Below are 23,357 nucleotides of genomic sequence, written 5' to 3'. Positions count from 1 at the left end.
CTTCTGCAGCAAAACTTTTATTCACTCGATCAAAAACATGCACTTCAACAAAAAGAAAATGTGACCCCAGCACCAGAATTTCCTTTTCTAAAACAATTTTCAAGAGAGTGAAACAGAGACAGAGAGGTATCAGCAATCCAGTTTAGGAGACTTCCAGAGGATACTGGAGACAGACTCCACTAAGTGGACCACAACTCTCCCTGTTCACCAGACCTGTCCAACCTGGATACACATTTATACACAAACAGCTAGAAAGCAAGTCTCTGCCTTTTCTGGGCATGAAAGAGACACATTCAACATGGAGTTCTGAACCAGGCAGAGCAGAACAAAGCTGAATATTCCCTACTTAAAACACCACATCCATGGATTTAATCCAAAGTTTAGGAAAATCATAGGGAAAATTACTAGTCTTACTTTCCTGCCAGCTGCTGGAAGAAATAAGCAGTCTCTGTTGGTCTTTCTTAACCAACTTGAATACTTGAAAGTAAAAATATAAGGAAAAAAATCTATAGAAATAATATTCACAGGATGAACTTCATAGTTTGGATTCAATCCAAGAGCACAGTATTGTGTGTATTATTTTGACACAACTTCATTGCAAGGAGAAAATGAGATGGTTTTATCAAGAAAATAATCATCTCCTCCTCCACTCAGGGAGCAAACCTGCCCTACTCTGTACCTTCAGTGGTGCAGTCTCACCTCTCCTACCCACCAAGCCTATGGCCCAGGAGGGTGCTGGGTGCCTGCAATCCAGCCAGAAAGATTCACTCAGCACTGCTCCACAGAAACAAGCCCATCTCCCAGTTTATGTGGCAATGTGCTCAACTTCATCCCTTTCTTCTGGTGAGGTGAAGGGGCAAGGCAGACCCATAAAACAGCCACTTGCAGGTCAGTCCTGGAAATCAGTGCATTTTTAATGGTGAGTACTGAAAAGAGGGGGCACGTTGCATGCCACCAAAGCAGAACATGCCCTTCAAAGCATGGGAACTGGCTATTGGCTAATTATTAAAATAGTAGTCATCTGAGTTAAACATTGCTTTAGCCTTGCAGTCCCTGGTTTGCTGTGAGACCACTGTGTGCTGAGCCCTGCACCAACAGCTTGTGTCCTTCCCTCTGTAGGATGAGGTTGGACCTCCTTCCCAGAGATACTGCAGAATGGGAAGCCATCTAATATATGTGGCTTTTAGAAAAGGTAAAGAGCAGTCTCCTGCCAATGATCCCCAGTACTGCTTTTTTTACATTTTCCCACTATAAAACAAAGGAGCCTGGCCCATAAATAATACCAGTAGGGCTTTATCTCCAATTTAAATTTATCTGCTTCTGCAACAATATTTTCAGATGTATCTTTTTCTCTTTGTTGGCACGTGACTATATTTCCTCATTAGCTTTCATATTTTCCATCCCTTTTTTAATTTCTACTTATTATAAACTGGCTCATGTGCCACTGTGCTCCATCCCCCAGTTACAGAGTCATACATGAAGAGGCAGGAATGGGGAAGAAAGGCAAGTGTAACACTGGTAATACAGACTTCTCCACATTTTCAGAGAAATTACAAATTCTTTTACATTACAGAAGTCCAACACAAAGCTACAAATTACAGAGGTACAACACAGTGTTCCTCAATTCCACAATTGCTTAGGGAAAAAAAAAACCCAACTCCAAGCAACCTGAAGCCCAGCTGCAGAGCAGATTACAGGCATGTGCAAGTGATGCAAAAGGGAATTTATTCCAGAACATCTCATGCCTTAGCACTTCTTTGAGTTCTCCCTCTGCTCCCATAAACCTATTTGTGCCCACTCCAGCAGTCTGCTCCTGTACTCCAGCAGTTGCCTGGCCTTACCTCTCATTCTGCCTGGATTATCCAACAACACAGGTTATCTGAGGACATACCAAGCCCTGGTTCTAGGAAATGTGGAACTACCTCAATGAATTCTGCAAATCAATAAACCACATACGCAAAAGTCTTTACTGGCAGGCTGCCCCAACAGCACCTGACTCATCCAAACAGGTATCGTTCTACAGAGCCTAACTGAGCATCACTGTACAAACACCAGGGTCACTGGCACTGCCTGCCTCAAGAGGCTGTTGGAAATCCCCTGGTGCCCAAGCTGCTGTTGCACAGATCCAGCCTCTCCCTGTTTTTCCCACACAGCACCTGTCCTTTACAGGCTGTGGTTTAGCATATCCTGAACTGAGAACCAGAATTAAGAGTTGAGGGGGGAGAAGGAGATAAAATATTGTTCTGAAAGTTGTCACTTTTTGTACATCTCAAAATGTCCAAACATCCAAACCTCTTGTTCCTTTGTTATTCATATGAAGTTCTTTTACAGAAGTACTACAGAACTACAAAACTGTTTCCTTCAGGTGAACAAGACAGAGATGCTCAATGCAACCTGAAGTCAGCACTGTTACCTGTACACCCAGTGCTGAAACTGAACTGTCCTGAGCAACAGGATTTGCACCAAAGCAGAAACACAGTTGTGGACCAACTTCTGCTCACCTGGAACAGTCTAACTCCAAGTGAGCCTGCTGTCCCAGCTGCTGCTTCCTCCCCACTCTGTTCAGAGATTTGAGTTGTTCCCAAATAGACAGTGCCCAGCACAGCATTTTGAGGCAAACAAAACCGCACACAACAGCTTCAGAGGCAGCAAGTGAGAAGCTGACCCATGAGCACAATGGATGAGTTCCATGGGGCTCACTGCATGACTGGTCACCTTGCTGTTCCAGCCTCTTCCCAGCAGTGAGATCAGACCCTGGTGTCTGTCCAGCTTCTGCCAGATTAACTGACAGCTGTAGAAAAGCAGGTCTAAAAACCTGTATTATAAAAATGTGCTAAGATACACAATAACAGAATTACAGAATCACAGAATGAGCTGGGTTGGAAAAGATCTTTAAGATCATCTATTCCAACCTATGACCTAATACCTCCTGATGCTAGGAGGCACTGAGTGCCATGTCCAGTCTTTTTTTAAACACCTCCAGGGACAGTGACTCCACCACCTCCCTGGGCAGATGGTTCCAGCACACAATCACTCTTTCAGTGGAGAATTTCTTTCTGACATTTAACCTAAACCTCCCTTGGCACAGCTTAAGACTGTGTCCTCTTGTTCTGTCAGTTGCTGCCTAGAGAAAGAGACAATCCGAACCTGACTACAACCATCTTTCAGGGAGTTGTAGAGAGTGATAAGGTCACTCTGGGTCTCTTTTTCTCTAGGCTGAGCACCCCCAGCTCCCTCAGTGGTTCCTCTCAGGGTTTGTGTTCCCAGCCCCTCTCCAGTCTCATTGTCCCCTCTGGATGTGCTCAGTGTCCCAAGGTCCTCCCCAAACTGAGGGCCCAGAGCTGGACACAGCACTCAGGGTGTGCCCTCACCAGGGCCAGGTACAGAGGCACAGTGACCTCCCTGCTCCTGCTGGCCACACCATTCCTGACACAGGCCAGGAGCCCTTGGTCTTTCTGGCCACCTGGGCACACTGCTGGCTCATGTTCAGTCACTTGTCCAGCACATCCAGGTTCCTTTTTACCTGGGCATTGTCCAGCCACTCTGTCCCCAGCCTGTAGCACTGCAGGGGTTGTTGTGGCCAAAGTGCAGGACTTGGCACTTGGACTTATTAAACTTCATGTTGTTGGACTTGGCCCATCCATCCATTCAGCCTGTCCAGGGCCCATTGCAGAGCCCTCCTACCCTCCAGCAGACTGACACATCCTCCCAGCTTGGTGCCATCTGCAAATTTACTGATGGTGGACTCAATCCCCTCATCCAGATCGTCAATGAAGATATTAAACAACATGCTGAAAGTTTATTGATGCAACTGGTATGTTTGCAGTGACTTCTTACTACTGTAATTGTACTATAAACCACAGCTTATAATAAAGAGAATCTTAAATTTTATGTTTGTTCATTCAGGCTTTATGAAAAAAATCAACAGACTCAGGTCTTCCAAATAAATGGGATTTAAGACTCACATCAGCCTCAGAGACATATATAAAATGAGGTTCAGTAAACAATTTAACAGGCCATGACTGTAAAGCAAGCCTCTGATGACCACTTACCATAATCTAATACTCTCTGTTTAACCTTCCAAAGCTTATGCTCACTGCAAAACAGAAACAAAATGCACTATTTGCTTCAAGCAAAAAAATAAAGTCATAAAAAGCTTTATTCAGCGTGCAAGAAGACTCTTTATTAGCTGTGATGGCCTCTTTTTCCTGTTTGTTTTTACCCGCCACTTGCTGTGTGATTGCTTGTGTGTCACTAACCTCCAGCCTGCAGATGTAAATTGTGTGCTCAGTTCTGCTAAGTGGCAGTTCATAGGAAACGCTTTCAGATCAATTTTCTTCTTTTTATGACATAAAGATACCACTGAGCATGTGCAATCCTACTGATCATGCACTGCTGTAATTAAGGGGATGCTGTGGTCATGGGGGGATGCTGAGCCTGCAGCCCTCCTCTGAGAAGCATTTCTTACATCACAAACTCTGAAGGATCATTCCTGGGTAGACAATATTTACCCCATCAAAGTGCATTAAGAACAATCCTTCTGTAGGGGAGTGGGACCATTGCACTGATCCTTACAAGCTCCTGGCTTCCACACCACACACAATGACACAGGAGGAATCCTAGGCTGTTGTCATCTCTTTCCACCATTCTGATAAGCACTGATAAGCACTGATGTACCCACATGACAGCCCAGTGTATACTTACCCATTTTGACAACTGAAAATGTTTGACAGAAGAGCACAAGTGAAAATCAGCAAAATTCTCACTGAGATCCAGGCAAAAAGAAAAAAAAAAGAAAAAATATGTTGTTCAATTCATTAATCCATAAATTTTAATCGAGGATTTTATTTGTATTGAGGGAGTATGTTAAAAGAGAGGAATAAACAAAAGAAAGGAAAAGGCATTCAATTATCTGCTATCATTACTCCATTAGCATTCAGACAGGGATAAAGTGTGGTTTCCTGCAGTTAAACAGACAGTGCAGTTGGGCTGTCAGCTGCTCTCAAATCCTGACTGTGCTGCACAAAATGATACACAGGATAATAACAAAAAGGGCAGGAGGTATTGCCAACCCACAGCATTCTTAGCATATAAGATTAGACAATGTGGAAATATCCAATTTAAGGACATTATGAAAGTCCTAAACAATACATTAAACTCTAGAATAATTTAACTCCTGAAAACAGTCCTTTGAGATCCCTCAGCACAACCACAAAGCCAGAAAACAGCAGTATGCAATGGGCTACCAACTATTAGCTGGTTTGCTGGCATCATTCCCTATGGGAAAACTGGGGGCACATAGAGCTGCTCCTGCCTTGTGCCAGCCCTGCAGATGCATAGAGCAAGGCCAAGGCAGTCCATAAAGCAAACTCTCCTCCTCCTCCTCTGCCTTGCTGTGACCAGGCTCTTTGGCATCCCTGACTCCGTGAGCCCTCTCATCAGTACATCACTCCAGATCTGAAAGCTGCCCTTCCCCCTGGATCTCTGAGAAAGGAGGAGAAAAACCTCAGAGATTTACTGGAGAAGAAAGGACCAGCCCTGTAGGGCTTCAATTACATTTGTTATGCACCATATATTATCATGGCTGATGGCTCAAGAATTGTTTACATTGCCAGGTGAAGGACTGGATTTACTGGATTTTAAACTTTTAAGTCATGACTTTCTAATTGTCTTGCTGCCAAAATCATATTTGAGCCGTGCCTTCAGCCACTCTAACTGAATGCAGAAAAGGGCAATAGTTGGCAGTGTTCACACCCCAGAGATTCATAAGTTTCATTTGGCTAAGATCAGCCAAATTCACAGCCTTAGCTGAGCTCAGAAATCTGTGGAAATGAGCTAGAAATTAGAGAACACCCTGTTCACATGATTTCATATCCTTCCTTATATCACTTACAATTACACTGGAAGCAATGTAAAGGGGAGGATTTTTCTTTTGCTGTTACACAAATGGTAGCTGGACATTCACTCTCATATGAATAAAAATTATTAAATTCTATCTTCTTCTGAACACCTAAAAAGTGGTCAGCCCTCTTTTGGTACCAATGCAGAACAACTTCCCCATCTTCAGAATTTTAAATACTTTATAAATAAAAGTTTTTACATCATCCTAGGGAAACTATTTGGCAAGTTTCCAAATGTTGTTACCCATTAATCCTCACACATCCTGCTCACCTCAGGCACTCCTTCCTGAAAATGTCCTCTGAATATAATATAAAGAAAGGAAAAATGATATAAAGTTGACATTTTACCTACCTTCAACATTTTTCAAATTTCTAAAATACCATTTAATGTTCATTTAAGTGTCTTTTAATGATTTCTTCCTGTGTTTTCCTGGAAGTTCTGACCCTTCGCATTAGGGAAAACCACAGTTCTGTAATTCTTTTGGATTTCTATACTTAGCTCTTGCTAGTGGGATGTTATTCCTGAATGCAATTATGGCAACTGAATCTGCTAGTAATGGAGGAGGAGTAAGCGGTGGTCCTGATCCAGCTCCTAAAAAATACAAAAAAAGTGCTAAAAAGTGCCCTTTCTGCTTATGAGCCCCAGATTTCTGTCCTTTCACTGTTACATCCACCAAACTCATCTGCAGTAACACTGTGAGACAGTAAGCCCATCCACACAAAATCCTGACTCCTTCTCGAATCAATTCCAAATGCCTGGACTAGAGATGGGCCTGGAAATCCTGCCTGCCTTCACAGCACATCCCAGCAAGGCTGATGGAGAGCAAGTGTCAGAGTCAAGAGGGCCTTGGGGCCATGTTCCAACTTGCACAGAGTGAGAGGGAGCCTGAGCACCTCTGTCAGTGCCAGGTGATCTGCTGTGTCTGACTCTGCAAGGACAGCATGGCTGGGGGCCACCGACCCCTAAGGCAGCTTCTTGAGGGACACAGGTGTCTTTGGGAAGAGTCTACACAAAACTCCACACAGCCAGAGGTCAGTCCAGGTACCCACAGTAGCACCTGATACCCTGGACACCAGTGTCACCCCCTGAATTCCAGCTGCTTGCCCTCCTTTTCTGCCTGAAGCCCCCATAACCCACTATGTTATGTAAAGCAGCTGCCCCATCCACATCCAGGCTGTGTAGGAAGCAGAGACCACTGCCCTTATGTTTACCCTCCCACACTGGCCACATGGGCTCAGGGATGAGCTCTACTAGCCCATGTTACTCCAGGCCATTATTTATCACCTGGTTTGTAAAGTGCTCTCAAAGAGGAAAGACCCTGTATAAACACAAATATGAATTATTGCCAGCATCCACTGAAATGACAAACCAACATCCATCCTCTCCCAGTCCTAGCAGCTGCACCACCAGCATTTGCCATCTGTTACTATTCTAGAAAAAAATCTGCCAACTCAGGCTTAATAGACTTAATAATGCTCTTTTGCTATTGGTGTTGGTCAAAGTGTGCCCCCAGAAAGGAGCTGTGTGCAAGCAACCAACTCCTAGGCAGCTGTCAGGCAGAGCATACAGTCAGATATGAACACAGAGCTCATTTTAGTGATAAAAATCTTGCCTGACTGCCCTGGAGAGCCCTGCTGAACCACCACAGCTGAGCCTGGGAGCTGCTCCTGCTCCTCCTTGTGCCTCACTAGCACAGTTTGTTGACTAAACCTTAGTGCCAGCACCAGTCACTACAACCATGGACATGCACTGCAAAGGAGCAGATGCCACAATTAACAACTTGTCTTGACATACCAGGGATGATTCTCTCTCCAGTCCCAGCTCTTCCTGCTTAGTTGGGGAGAATGGGAGGTGTTTTTTCCCTACAATTCTTTTGAATTGCATATGGAAATAATGAAGCCACTAAAGAAACAGTCACCATACAAAAATGTTTCCATTGATGAAGACCATTCAGTGTTTAACTCATTCTGAACCAATTCTAGGTTTCCTGAATGAAGGCTTGGGTGTTAGGGCAGTAGCAGGGTAATGATCACCTGTGCTTCTGCACAGCATTTGCCACTAGACTTAGGAAAAAGAAACACACTTTGGATCCAAATTATCTCCAAGGTGATAGCCCAGTTGTAGGCTACAGCACAGACCAGGTATGCCATACAATGCTGTGCTCCAAATCATTGGCTTTCTTCAGAAGACCTTAACATATTTAAAAAAAAAAAATCAACAGCCCATGGGCTAGATTTAGATCATAGAATTCCCTAGAGCCCATTTTCTCTCCTGTGGCCTCACGCTGAAGCTGGCATGAAGCAGGTACAGCCACAGTACACACAAGCACTGGAGGTGAGGCTGGAAGAGAAATGATGCCATGAGGGACAGGAAAGCAGCATGACCAAGGGCAATGGAAAAGGCTGAGATACCTGAAGAACTGCTCATGCAGCTTTCACAATCTGCTAGAAGAGGCCTTACAAAATGGACAGGCAAAGAAAGAATCCCAAGATGTCATGGCTTCATCAAGACTGTGTGAACTGTGAGAGACACAGTGAATGCAAGCAGGAGAAAAGAAAGTAAAAGAAAATCTGTTCTGGACCTCCTGGATCATTCATAACTACTTACTAATCCCACAGGAAATGGAGAGTTACTTTCACCTGGAAACACTTTAGGGACTCTGATACAATTACACAGGCAAAAGTCCAATGCAAACAGTTAAAGTTGGTTCAGTAAGAATATAATGATACTGGAAAATAAAAAAACTCTCGTGTCCTCATTTTCCCAGAAAGGAGTCCAAAAACATTGTTTCCCAGAACATCAGCAAAAGTTTCACTCCAGATATTCCACAGGGTTTACAGAGCTCATGTCAAGCCTGGGTACAGGATGAACAAGAAGAAACGATCAATGATATGAGAAACTTGGACTAGGGAGTCCCAAATGTATTGCTGGATGGCATCTGCTACTGTTCTTTTCCTCATGACTTACAAAACACTGAGGCGCCATGTGTGGGTCTGTAAAAGGAGAAAAGATGTTTTTGCAGTAAAGTCCAGAATAAATGAGTTCCAGCATGAGCCTGTGTGAACAAATGGATCAAGGGGGTGTGCTCCAACACCGATCTCAACGGGAGTCTAGTGTGGATAATGTCCAAGTGGCTTGAAGGCAGATAGGACTCCATGGGACAGTGACACCTGAATTACTGAAGGCAGTAAGTAGTCAGACTCACAGGCAGCAATACACACGTTCAAGGGCAGATCTCACACCTGTGGATGATACTTGAAGAGGCTGGCAGACACTTTGCTATCAACAGCTTCCAGTAGAAGAGCACTGCTGGATTCTGCTTTTACAAACTATGTTTTGCCCTCAGCAAAAAAAGAAAAAAAAAGCTCCAGAAAGAATAAAAGATGCTGTAAATAAGACCATCCACATAAGGCAAAGAAACTCTGACGTATTTAGCTAAATTTCCTAATCCTGGAATACCCCTGAGTCCTACTCTCTAATCTGTAGTGATAAGGGTAGGCCTACTTTTAGAGCTGTATAACCACCATTAATTGATGATGCTTTCAGTGTCCCCTTAAAAATTTTCTCCTCCTTTCCCTTTTTCTCCCTAATGAAATTTCTCAGCAAGAAATAAATCACAGACATTTCTTCTCTCTGAAACTACTTAGCATCCACATCCACACCTCCATACTTCAAAGTGGTAACATGTTCACTTGAGCCTCATGATTCCCACCAGGAAGCCAGGAGGATGCAGCCCTTTAATACTAACCCTGAGTGACCTTCCAAGCTAGTTGGAGGTTGGTAAAGGAGACTCTGCTCTCCACCTCCATGTTTGTGCAGCCAAGGGTGTGACTATAAAATCCATCAGCAACAACAGAGCTGGAGGGACCCTGGGAGGTCAATTGAACATCCCCCTCAGCCACAGTTCTTAAAAACTGCTAAAAGGAGGAGCCTTTCTTCACTTGAGACAGGCTGCCTAGGTAAATGGTGGAATCACCATCCCTTCAAGCATTCCAAAAGTGTGAGGATGTGGCACTGGGGGGATATAGCTCAGTGGAGAACATGGCAGTGCTGGGCTAATGGTTACACTTGATGACCTTAGAGTTCTTTCCCAACCAATCATCTTAGATTCTATGATTTCTATAACTACATTGCCCTTACTCAAATCCAAGCTACACCTTCCACCCTGCTTGCTACCATAAAAAATGCTTTAGGCATGTGCTGGTTGAGTAAACTCAGAAACAAAGAAATAACTCAGCACCTTCAGTCAGTGCGAGATTTCTCCTCTGGCAGGGGCAAAATAGAGGAAAAAGCTATAGCTTTTCACACTGCCTTTTGCTCCTGAAGTGTTGGAATTTCTATCAGTTTTAGAGGTCATGCTTTCATTTGCCACCCTCTTTAAAGACAAGAGAAATGGTCAAGTTTGTGAAATTTCTAAAAGAAAAACCATCTATCAGTCTGTGCAATTTCTGAAAAGTCCTCTTTATATTGCTTTATCTAACAGCATTTTTTGAAGGGCTGTCATTCATTAAGCATAGATATTAATTCCTGCCTTCAAGTCTCTTCAGAGCCATTTATGACCCTCCATTTCCTCTCCTTAGGATTCCCTGCTACTTTTCATTTAATTGCTGAAACCCCATGTTGTTATCTCTCCCCAATACAGTAATTTTGCTTATGAACTAACTCCAAAGTAAGAGAAGTTTTAAGGATTAAATGAAGCGTGGGCTTAATACAGAGTCTTCTAGGGAGAAGTATTTGTAACAAATACCAATGCCATACATTCACCATGAAATCTTTACATATCATTAAAGATACTTTTTTAAGTGGGGGTTGATTTGGCAGGGTTAGAAAGGATGAGAGTTTCTAGTCCTCAGCAGCAGTGTAACACAGACATATCCAGGCACAGAATGGAAACTCACAGCATGTTTCCCACCTCCTCCTCCAAAGGGAGCCCCAAAAGCCCACAAACACAGAGAGGACAGGGAGACATAAGGCAAGGTTAGTGTGCATTACAAAGAGCTTCACAGAAATTCCATCCAAAAATTTGCTTGGCACGTTGCTGGCAATGGATGAGAGCTTTGCACACGAATGAGTGGAGTCCAGCAAACAGTCTCTGCTTCCCAAGCAGAGCTGGCAGCATGCAATGACATGGTGTGTATTTCCCCGTCAGGCATGGGACCACACCAGTGTTGGTTGCACATGCATTTAGATAGCTCAAAAAACATCTTGAGAGTATGGGAGTCACCTTCAGCCCAGCAGACGGTACAACAGCCACATGAAATGTCCAACAGTGAAACAGCTCAGCTGAGCTCTGTGCGTACTCCAAGGAATCAGGGGGTTATCTGTAACGTCAGAGCTAGCAGAACCAGGATTTGCAGCTTCAATAACAGATTTACACAAAATAGCAGAGCCCAGCTCTTGCAGCAAACTCTCCAGTCTGGACCACCCAAGAGCCTCCCCAGGGCCCCACCGTGCCCAGCCCATCACGTCACCCAGCCCTGGCTGTCACATCTCCCTCCTCTGGGGCAGAGCAGGATGAGCCCCAAGGAGCGTGGGCCGTGTCTGCTGACTCAGCAGATCTCACAGCCCTCATCTGGGAGCACAGAGCACAAACACAGAGTGTTTACTGCACTGCAGTGAAAAACAAACCTTCCATGATTGCCAGAAGTCAGTGTCTTGGCACTGGGAGCACAGGGCGTGGAGTCTAACTGCTAATTAGGACAGGACAGCAGCAAGGGGGAGAACAGGGGAAGAGGCTGGCTTTGGCTCCCTCCAGAGTTGAAAGGCTTTCCCAAATTCAGCCACATAACACATCCTCTAAAAGGAGAGCAATGGCTTCTTCTATGTTAGCAACAAAGCAGAGACTCTCATGCCAGCACTGCCTTCTGATACTAGCTGTCCTTTTATCATCTATTCAGGAATAAAACTCTCACAAGGCAGAGTTATATCAAATGACAAATAACAGCTGTAGGGAAAAGAAAAAAGTGTTGCACTTCATTAGAACTCTGTATGACTCTGACAACCAGAAACACACTGCCTAAGTGGCAAATACAGCCAAAAAGACAAGAGAGATCTCACAGCAGCTGTTAAACCAAATGGGAACTTGTTAAAATTAAGGGCCATTTCCCCTCTTTCATATTTAGTCTCAAAACATCATGTAAAGAAATTCAACCTCTTACAAAGACAGACTGAGTCATTAGCGCAGAAGAGATGCGACACCCTTGCAAAGTTTTCAGTTTAAAAGGAAGCAGTTAATACCCAAGCAGTTCCTAAAACCCTATGAATATGTTAATCTGGTATCAGCTTAAGCCCTCCAATATTAAAGTAATAAATCTTACCAGACTGAATTTTACTGCTGTTCATTTGGTGTTACAATATTCCATTACGGCACGGCAGTATTCAACATGGAGGATGCTGATGGGCCTGTAGAACAAACCACACATTTCCTTCTTCCCAGAGAGGTCAAGGCCACTCCTGCCACCACCTTTCAGCACTCCCAAATTCTCTATGCCACCAGGCACTGGTGACTACACCATGAAAGCAGCTGGGATTGCTGGGGGAACGGGACTGTTTAAGTCACACCTGGAGCTGATTTTGTAGAGGTACCACAGAAACCACAGGGAAATACTTGGGACTAAAAAGTATCCTGCAAGCCAAGCTGTACATTTTGCTGTACAGCTGGAAGGATGCTGATTTCCAGAGGGGATGGGATGATTTTGCTTTAATCAGGCTCCTAATAAACACTGACAAACCAAACAAATTAAGTACATAACCAACAGCCAGTTCCAGATTACCCCACAGCAGGAGAGTGCAGTGCTGACACGTTTTGTTCTCTATTTCTTCAGAGGACAGAAGGTGACTGCACTGTGTAATTCTGCATTTAATTAGTAAGAGCTAGTCTTATACTGGAGAACTGAATATAAGGACAAATGAGAGGCACATCCTTGTTCCAAGCAAGGACTTTTCCAGTCAATCGCCACGCAGCACAAGCAAACCGCTGCCTCTGCATGTTCCAGCTTCCTGCTCTGCCAGCAAAGATCTGCCTCCAGTGGATTCACTGCTATCTGTGAGCACGAGGATGTCATTGACTGGAAGGCAGAACAGAAATTGAAACATTTCCAGCATGCTCACCTTCTGCCTCTGGGGAGTCCTCCCTCACTGAGCACTTTGTACAGCTCTGTGCACAGTGGGCTCACTGCCTGTGACAGCAACAACAACCAAAGAAATGGGATATAACTGGCAGAAGCACATCCCTGTTCACCAGTCCTGGAGTTCCCCACAATCCCCCACACTGGGAGGAGTTTAGATGAGAAATGCTGAATGCAGCACATGCAACTTTAAATTCCATAGGCAACACTCTTCCCACAACTCTGTGGAGTCATTCCCCCACCATGGCACCAGAGGAACATTTCCTGTTGAGAGGATGATGCTGACTTCAAGTGAAATTAACACACCTTCAATGTCTCAGGTTAGAAGATGAAAACTCATTGTAGGCAAGAAGTTATTAGCAGAAGTCTCCTCTAAACCAGTATTTTCCCCTAAGTCCCTAATGGCTTCAGTGACACCAGCAAAGGCAGGGATAATAGCTGGCATACATGTTTTTTGGAAGAATTTGAAAAATATAACACCAGGGAATTAGCACAGAATCCTCAAAAGATGGACATGTTAGAAATATTCCAAAGGTGAAAAAAGCCTCCACCACTGGATGGACTTAAACTAACACCAGAACCTCTGTCTATGAGGAATCTCCAATCCTCTGTCATAGGAAACTCAAATGAGGAAAACAAAGGCTGCCAAGAAAACCCCAAGCAAGCACACCCTGGAGCCTGGAACAGGTATCCTGAAAGGAAACCCAGAGCTGGCACTGAATAATGATGGACACAAAAATGCACAATTGATAGAGGCAACTTCTACTACAGGCATGTTCTGCAGCAGTCTACACAATGATTAGGATTGCACAGTCCCAGAAATCAGTTTTCAAAGAACTGGTACTTTCACAGAAGAAGAAAAAGCTGCCATGAAAAAAATAAAACTAAAAAAAATCTACTTTAAAAAAAATTTAAGAGGGCAGTAAACCTAGTTTTATGCAGAGCAACCACCAGGTAATGCTGCAATACTGCAGTGAAAAGTTACCTAAACTGTCACCTAAGGAGAAAAGAAAAAGACAGATAAAGAGGCTAAAATGGTGTTAGCCAACACAGATAAATTGGTTGACTAATGCATTTGATGCTGACTTAATCTTCTTTTTGGCAGTGCCCTGAAAAGCCTGCTTTTTTGCCTTCCCTTACCTAAATGAAATTAACCTATTCCAGAAAATTAAGAACAATTTATCAAGTCACTGAAGACAGACTGCTTGTTGGATCTGGATCTGTATTTTCCATCCAAAACACAAGATAAACAATAAACTTTGCAATTCAAAAAAACCTGAAAATGGAAGGATTGGTAAAGTGTGGCATCTGGAGTGCCACTGCTCTTTCCTCACACACTTCCTGGCACACTCCAGCACACAGGTTGTACAAATAACCTTTTGTTTGGAACAAGAATGTTTGGCTCCTGCTACAACACAATTTGTTCTTCATTACCTCAGAAAATTTAATTTCCAGTGCATCAAACAAGAAGAAACTTGGGAGCAGAATATTTCACTGTGACTTCAAGCTCTTTTACTTTCATTATAAAACTGAAGTGTTGGGTTGGGGCTTTTTTCAAGAAAGTTTTACATGAAAACTTTAAATTCTGAAGATGTCAAAACCACTATTTTGTTCTTCCTCACAACACAAAAAAATGTTTTCTGCAAAAAAGAATCTAGGAAATTGATTACATAATTTTTCACCAACAAAGGTTTCTTCTGCAAAACATTATCATCTTGCACTCATTTGAGGACCTGCAGGGCTGCCATTGCTCACTCCCTGGAAGAAAACATGGAAACAAATCTGCATCTCAGCATTTCGGAAACAACATTGGTTTGAAAGCCAGCAGGGAAAAACCTAAGAGTAAGAATTAAAGGCCATATTTTCTTCTAGTATTACCTGGTCACATTCTAAAATGAAGGCTGACAAAGAAAATTTGGCTGAAGGAGCTGCTGGAGTCAGAATGCTCCATCACAAAGAAAATCCCCTCAGGGAAAGCCCAGCTTGGCACATCATTCCTCTCAACCTTTGAGCTCTGCCTGCAGGATGCAATAAAGATACAATTATCTGTAAAACCTTTAATGGTAATTTTTAACTTGGGACATGAAGTAGGGCAGGAGGAAACATGCTCAAGAATTTAAAAAAGAGTTCAATTAAAAGGGTTTTAAGTGAGAAAAAGGCTGATGAGAACACATAGGTTGCACTATATGCCTACATCAATACAACTCAGTGGAATTCCCACCCTCCTGCAAAACTCAGAGATGTGACTGCCAAGGCCTGGCATCACCCTTGAAAGCAGTGGGAGCTCATGGGCAGTGTCCCCTCGTTCTGTAGTGCCTGCTTGCTGCAGCCAGCAGGACAGCTCCCTCTCTAACGAGAGGCTGCATTCAACAAGTAGAGAAAAATCAGGAATAAGAGCAGAACATGCAGGAGGATACTGCTGAAAACTGCTGCTAGTTCACTTTAAACCCATAATTCACCCTCAGATTCATTCTGGGGTGGATGTGACAGCAGAAGGAAAATGACAGCCCCTGCCAACTCCCTCTGTTGTTTTCCTACAGGATTGGGCTGAAGGCAGACAAAGCCCAGGAGGCAGCTGAGAGGGAGGAAGGGGACCAGGATGGATGGAATGCTGGGGAAGTTGGGGTGGGGGCACTGCACACTCTCTCTAGAGACCCAAAAAGTACAGTTGTCTTCAGCTTTTGACACTTTGGGAACCATGCAAGACCCCTGTCAGCAGAAGCACAAGGCTCAGCCCTGCCCCTGCAGACAGCAGGGCAAGGCATAATGACACATCTGCATTTAACATTATCCATTTAAGCCAGGATTCACATATTTTTTCCCCTCAGATTGCTGTGTCATGGGAAGACAAACCCAGTTCTCACTGAACTAGTGTGACCTCTGCAAGGAGAAGCTGTAGGTCTTAGAATGCTCCTTCATTTCCCTACAGGCAGAGCTGGAAACTGAAATGCTCTGTCCAGTGCACGCAGCCTGAGCCAGGGTGAGCGTGCTGGAGACTGCATGGGAACAAGCCCTCTGGAAACAAACCCAACCTTGCTATTTCCTGGATGTGCTGGGTCCAGCCCCTTTGGGCACATGATGAGAAAGATGCTTTGTGCCTTACCTCACCACAGTGCATCCTACAACATGTTTTGGGGTGACGTGTCCCCAGCCCACACCCACTGGCTGCACGCTGTGACAGTACCTGCTCTAAATATTCACCCTCCCTCACTTACACATTCTCCTGCAATGTGCAAATGGTGTATAAAGATGGGATCAGGATTAATTTGGACTGTTAGCCATGGACAGGGGTTTTAAAGGAAGGCAAAACTGGCTCCTCTCTGTATTAGGAAGAAAAGGGAAAACACGTTGGGAAGGTAACTATGCTGCTGACACCATTTAAAGTCCAGGAAAAGAAAGCCCTAACTTTAGTAGTCTTTGATCATTTACAGATTTCTTTCCATGGATGTGGTCAGATGTTTACAACAATATTTGCAGCTGGTGCAACAGTCATATAAACATTGAAAGGACAAAAATGCAAAAGTTCAAATAATGACATTCCTTTAATTATGATTAATGGTCATTACTAATGATCCCAGAACCAGTACTCTGGAGATGTATTTTGCAAACTTGAATGACATCATGTGAATTACCCACATAATATCAAAGACAAAACTAGATAGTTCGTAAACCCAGGTTGGAAGCCATGAATTTCAACCCAACTCTGCAGGGTATGCAGTTGTTTAGATAATTATACAGATTTTGACTCTGGCAAAATCATGTGAATGATTATCTATCTAAACACATTTCCCAGAGACACAATCACAGAGCCCTTAATGGAGAACACCACACAACTACATATGGAAAAAATAACAAAAAAATCAAACACACTTTTTCATAGAATCATAGAAAATCAGGCTGGAAAGGGGCCCCAAGGACCATCTGGTCCACCCTTTCTTGGGAAAAAGAAATCTCCCCAAGACATTGTTGAAGCACTGAAAAGATGTGGAAAACTGGAAAGAACACTCATTCTAAAATCATAAATCATCATGCCCTTAAAGATAACAGAATTGCATGATTATTTCTCACTAGGAAAAGCAGAAAAGCATTTTATGAGACTCATAAATCCACATCCCACAGACAAGGGAATCCTTACTATTCCTCTCTTTCTCATTTCTACCCCACTCCCTTGGTGCTTTTCTTCTATTTTTCAGCAAAAAATAAGAAAAGTGAGTGCAGTGGGAAACCTCATGTGGTAGGAAAACTAACCCACTTGGTACTTCCCTTCCCACTGCTGACAAGTCTCAAGGGTAAATTCCCTCCTTTCTCTTTATGGGAAGGGACATTCCCAACAGGGCTGATCCTGGTGTACTGAAGGAAGCATGAACACTCGCACTGCTTCTGTGGCAACAACATCAGCACCATCCCTTTCAAAATGCTTCTGAAGGGTGGATTTAGCAGGGGATTACAGGTAACCTTATAAGAAACTGTTTCTGGTGCTTTTCCATTCTTCAAACTCCCTCTCATCCCATCCCACAGCATTAACTGTCCTGGTTTCAAGTTTTAGGAGGATAAAGAGCATCAAGCACCATAAAAAAAATAAAAACTGCAGAAAGTACTCACTCATAAAGTAACTTAAAATTCTTCCTGTTCATTGGGAATATACTTGTATACATCTGAAATGTATGAATTCACACAGCTATGTCTGATATAATAAATAAAAGGTTTACTAATGCAAGGGGTTGCAATACATGGAGCTGTAGAAAGCTTATGTTTTGACTGTTTTCCTTTTGGTTCAGTACCCTGCATTTTCAGGTCTCTATAAAAAATGCCTTGGACTTTGAGTGCCACCAGAAGCAAAAAGTTTTCAGAAAGCCAGGTAAATAAGGTCAGTATTTGCCACACTGAATTAATGCACAGAGGTCTGTTAAGGGAGTGCTCTCTCATACCTCGTGGAGACCAAAGGGCTGAGGAATGCTCTGAGCCTGAGAACAGCCACATCAAAGCAGACCTGAGGGTCATCTGGTGCCATGCCCTGCACCACCACTGCCAGAAGGAGCTGCCTCATGGAAAAGTTCCATTTTACCTTATATGCACATTTACATTTTTCAGCACTAATAAGAGTGTTTTGACAAGCTGCAATCGACCTCCAGTCCTCAGTGAATTTTGACTTTTTGTTCCAATTTTAAACACCAAAACCCAAATCTGGACATGACAATTCCCCATAGTACAGAAATTAGGAGTCAAAGACATTCACTCCCTAAAACAATATACAAGGCCAAATTTCTCATCTTTCTCTCCCTTTCCTCATTTGGCAGAGAGGAATAATCCCATACAATGGCACATGTCTGATATGATTTTCATGGGGAAATTAGAGTCTTATACCTAGAGAAGAAGAAGCCCTACATTAGTAAGGTTTCCTCTGCCACCAAGGGAAAGAAACATTGCCTCCTGGTGATTAAGACTGTAATTATTATTATAAATTCTGAAACACTTTGAATTACAAGGTACATTTTCTTTAAATGGGCACCATCGTTAGTGCAAGTTGATTTGAACCAATGATTTATTCATGGCTTAATAACCCTGTTTGCTCCACATGCTCAGCACATTTTGCTCAGTATATTGTATTACTGGCTGGTTGCTATAAACAGTCCATTTAAATTTAGACAGAAGCTTTTGGAAAAGTTCTATTTCTAACAGATATGTGAATTAGAACTGCATTGTGATCAGGAACTACTGGTTCCTTCTAAACTCTCTAACATTTACCTTTGTGCCTTAGGTTCTCAAAAATGTTCACAGGTTCTAAAAAGGATTCAGCACACACTGAAGTTCCCATTCAAACAAAACTTTCTATTCAAGCCAATCCTAATATTCAGACAATTAATGATCAAGAGAAAGTCTGCCAGACAGCACTGCCAAACTGTGAAATTTCTGCAAATAAATCAGAATCAGACTTCCCCATTGTGGTGTAAATAAAATACATCCAGCCTTGCCAATAAATCTGCTGTACCTTTCTCCATGTTCTGAAGTAAAAAAGCTTTGGCTTTACTGGCATTGTTGCAAAGCAGGTCTTAATCAAAATTAGCCATGGAAGAAGAGAAAAAAAGTCTTGAAAATTTGGCTACACATGCTTTTGTCAAGAAATGATACCTTTTTAATCACTGTGAAATTAAAATATAGTTTATTTACTGAAACTCTTCCAAAGTTCTGGCTTGAAGGTGTTAGAGAAAACCCACACTACACCACTGATGGTTAACAGAGCTCTACAACCAGCTCCTCTTGGGCTACCTCATATTTCAATTTTTTAAGATATTGCCAGGAACCAAGTACAGTTGTTTGCTCTCCACAGTGCTTATAGCACTTTATAAGGGTCATATGCTGTTCCCTCTCCTGAAATTTCCATGTTGCCTTTTCTTAATTGGTCATCATTTTCAGGATGACAGTTTTTACTGGGCTCTTTGGAGAAGGAAATATTTCTAAAAGAAGCATCACAGTCAAGTATGTATAAAGCTGGGAGAAGCAACACCTGCTCCCTGTTATACTCCCTTACTCAGAGCAGAAGATGAAATTACACGTATGTTAAGAGGCACTGCTTGTTTAAAACCTTTTTTTTCTGAATGATGTGAAAAAATTAGAATCTAAATCAAACATGAATTAGATAAAGCCATAAGCTGGAATGATGGGGCACTGTTGAGGCACACCTGGAATGCTGAGCTCAGTTTTGGGCCCCTCACAAGGACATTGAGGGGCTGCAGTGTGTCCAGAGAAGGACAATGGAGCTGGGGAAGGGTCTGGGGCACAAGGCTGATGAGGAGCAGCTGAGGGAGCTGGGGATGTTTATCCCAGAGAAAAAGAGGCTCAGGAGGGACCTTATCACTCTGCACAAGTGCCTGAAAAAAGGTTGTACCCAGGTGGGAGTCAGGCTCTTCTCCCAGGTAAGAAGCAACGGACAAGAGGAAATGGCTTCAAGTTCTCCAGGGTAAGTTTGTATTGAATATTATGAAAAATTTCTTTACCAAGAGGGTGGCCAACCTTTGGAACACGCTGCCCAGGGACATAGTAAAGTCATTATCCTGTCAGGGATTTAAAAGACATGTAGATGTGGCATTTAGGACGTGGTTTAGTGATGAACATGGCAGTGCTGGGTTAATGGCTGAATCTTGGAGGTCTTTTCCAACTAGACAACTCTATGATTCTCTGATGTACTGGTATCCTAGTGATGCAGTCATTATTTTTGTTACCCAGCACATTTCAAGAAAACATCAGGCTATCAATTAGTATGCAAAAAGTCCATTGTTTAACTCAAACAGCTTGGCTGGCCATATCTCCATTGTCTCAGAACAACACTGAAACAAGCACCCTTGTTTGGTCCCTTTAACCTTTAAAGTATCTGCTCATACAAACCCCTGCCTGAGCTGCCAGAATCACTGATAAAACAATTTACTTTTTTTAGAAGTTGCAGCTTTTGGTAAGATGACAAGGCACATGATACACTTGTATTGGTGTATGAGTGCCTGGGCCAACAGGATTGGGTTTGTGTTTTTTAAACACTTGAGTTCGAACAATTGAAAATAAAAACCTGGTTTTCAACACAGATAAAAGACAATAAAAGTTATATGAATAAATAAATATAAAGTAAGTAACTTACAGGTGTCACACTCTCAGGTTCCAGTGCAGCTGTAATTACAGACAAGGTTGTGCATGGAGATATTCAGAGATTAAGGAAGAAGACTGGCAGAAGAGAGCAAATATTTTCCACTGGCTTTACATTGCTTCCCAGAGTGAAACTCTCTTGGCCTACTTCCATGGGAGTGTCACAGGAGAGGGAAACTGAGATGAAGACTCATGGCAGGCAAACCTAAACACCAGACTCAATCTCATCCTTTCCTTTTAAACCCAATGTAAATCCACTCACATGGACACCAGCTTCTGTTTCTGTACAATGATTCAGAACACAGATCTTAAGTCAGAAGGCAACAAGCTGCTTCCCAAATTAATTTTGGACTCTTTTGGCTCTATTTCTGCCTTTTTGCTGCTTAAAACTAGCTGTGTTTTGTTGCTCTGCTAAACTGTTTTAATGCAGGTCATTTACCACCCAGGCAGAAGGGAAAGGGCAAAAGCAGAGGTGCTTGATATCTTTAATGCACAATTCTGCAGCACTTTCAAAATCTGTAGGAAGATTGCCTTGTCCTGCTTTGAATTTTATCTGGCTTCTTACTTCTCAAGATGCTCACAACACAATTACAGGCAGACACTGTTAGTCCCTGAAAAAATTACTACAGCAGGATTGTGAGGAAGGCAAGGAAGTACAAGAGGCATAAGGAACAGATCTGATGCATTAGCCGATATCTACTTTTTGGATTCATAGACTTAACATATTTAAACAACCCATAAACCTTTGCAAACTTAGGTGTTACTGGACTGATGAGTTATAATACACTTTTTGATAGAAAATGCAGAAGAATTCTGCCCTTGGTGGTGGAGATTGAGAGTTTCTGAATGTCAGTAGCTTTCCACAGCTTGGAAATGCACTTAAAAGCTAAAATAGAAGGGAGAAAGAATGAGACAAAGAAACTAATACAATGTGAGGGGAAACTACAGCTCACAGGTCTCACATCCCACCACCAGCACTTCTCACAAGGAAGAAGCATTGTCCCTGATGCAGCTCCCAAAATGCAAACTGGGCACTTCTGACAGAAATAAAGTAAACCAGATGATGGGACAGTGTCATGCTTTACCTCAGCAAGTAACTAAACACCACAGAGCTGCTCACTCATCTCCTTCCAGTGGAATGGGAGAGTGAATGGGAGGGAAGTAAAATTGGTGTGTTGAGAAAAAGACAGTTTCATAGCACAGAAATGGAAAGGAAGTAATAACAATAATAGAATTAGAATATGCAAAACCAATTATACACAATGCAATTGCTCACCACCTGACAACTGATGCCCAGCCAGTCCCTGAGCAGCAGCCCCTGGCCAGCTTTGCCCATAATTTATAGGCTGAGCATGACAGCACACAGTCTGGAATATCCCTGTGGTCAGTTGGGGTCAGCTGCCCTGGCCATGCCCCTTCTGGCTCCTTATGCCCCCCATGCTGGCAGGGCTGCATGAGAAGCTGAAAAGTCATTGAGTTAGTGTAAACACTAACACTTAGCAGTAACTGAAACATCAGTGTGTTATCAACACTATTCTCATCCTAAATCCAGCACCCAGCACTGGGCTCCAATTAACCCCATCCCAGCTGAAACCAGGACAGATGGACACACACACACCTTAGCTTCTTTCAGGTACCACAGCGCTAAAAATCTCCTTGTCTAGGACAGAGAAAGCAGCACATAGTCTGTCTGAAGTGTACTGGTCTGGCACCAGTCCCTGGAAAGGAGGCTCTTTTTACTGTCCACAGCTCATCACCATCCTAAAGAAATCCCATCTTCTGTCTTCCTTTGACAAGGGTGAAAGATAAACATTACCAGGCCCAGTTTTGTGGAAGGGATATCAACAGCACTGGGGTTTGTTCACAGCTGCCCAGAAAGCCAGCACAAGTGCTTTCTAACCACTCACACCCTCCACAAAAGGAAACTGAACACTGTTTTTGACAAGCACACAGGCACAGAGATCACAGGCAGAGGCATATGAAAGGGGCTGTACACAAGCCAAAGGTACTTTCATCTCTTTTGCCACTGAAGGACACTTCAGCTCAGACTGTCCTTTTACCAACACTGCAGGGAGCTTCCACAACAGCTTCCCCTGTTCTATTCCTGGGCCACTTCAGCAGAGACCTCACCTTTAAAGTCGGCACCAGCCAGGCCAAAAGGTCCAGAATCAGAAGACTTTTACAGAGTCTTGTTTTAGCATGATTGCAAAATATCTATCTTCCTATTAGAGCAGAGCTGTTCAAGTAATGCTCAAGTGATTTGTGTACAAAGAAGGACAAGGAGGCTGGTGGAAACGTTCAAAAAATGTGTAAAGGTGACTCTTAGGGACAGAATTAATTATGGACCTGGCAGTGTTAGGTCAATGGTGAGACTCAGTGATCCTGGAGATTTTCCAATTCTACTTTGAGCTCTTGGATGACTGGAGTCATTCTCTCTCCTGGTTCCACTGTTTTCCCCTCTCTCCTGCCCCCAAGGACCACTCAATACAGTGGGAGAACAGGACAGACACTCAACACCCTACAGAGACACAACACCCACTGTGCCCAATGCCTTTGTTCCCAACAGGGAGTTCCCAAGCCCTGCAGTCCCTGCTGGTGTGGCAGATCAGATCTATGGCATTGCAGCCAGGATGCCACTACAAATAGAGCTGTACCACCAGCTCCTCACAGTATTTAGAGGGCTCCCAATTCAAATCC

General features: G+C 43.2%; 1 protein-coding gene across 3 annotated transcripts in view; it reads right to left on the bottom strand.

Moving 5' to 3' along the window:
- Window positions 1–23,357, bottom strand: part of GPR50 (G protein-coupled receptor 50) — a 44,024-nt gene that overhangs the window by 6,384 nt on the left and 14,283 nt on the right. The window contains exon 3 of one of the 3 annotated variants that reach the window (XM_074551423.1): window positions 4,705–4,765. The exons of the other annotated variants lie outside the window; for them this stretch is intronic. Coding sequence (XP_074407524.1) covers window positions 4,705–4,708 — 4 coding nt within the window. The 5' untranslated portion in view covers window positions 4,709–4,765. The remainder of the gene's footprint in view (window positions 1–4,704; window positions 4,766–23,357) is intronic. 3 annotated transcript variants of the gene reach the window in all.

The sequence above is a fragment of the Zonotrichia albicollis genome, chromosome 14 (genome assembly GCF_047830755.1).
Source record: "Zonotrichia albicollis isolate bZonAlb1 chromosome 14, bZonAlb1.hap1, whole genome shotgun sequence".
In the NCBI taxonomy this organism is placed as follows: domain Eukaryota; kingdom Metazoa; phylum Chordata; class Aves; order Passeriformes; family Passerellidae; genus Zonotrichia; species Zonotrichia albicollis.
Note: the sequence above shows the minus strand (reverse complement) of the source record. Positions and strands in the feature narration are given on the sequence as shown.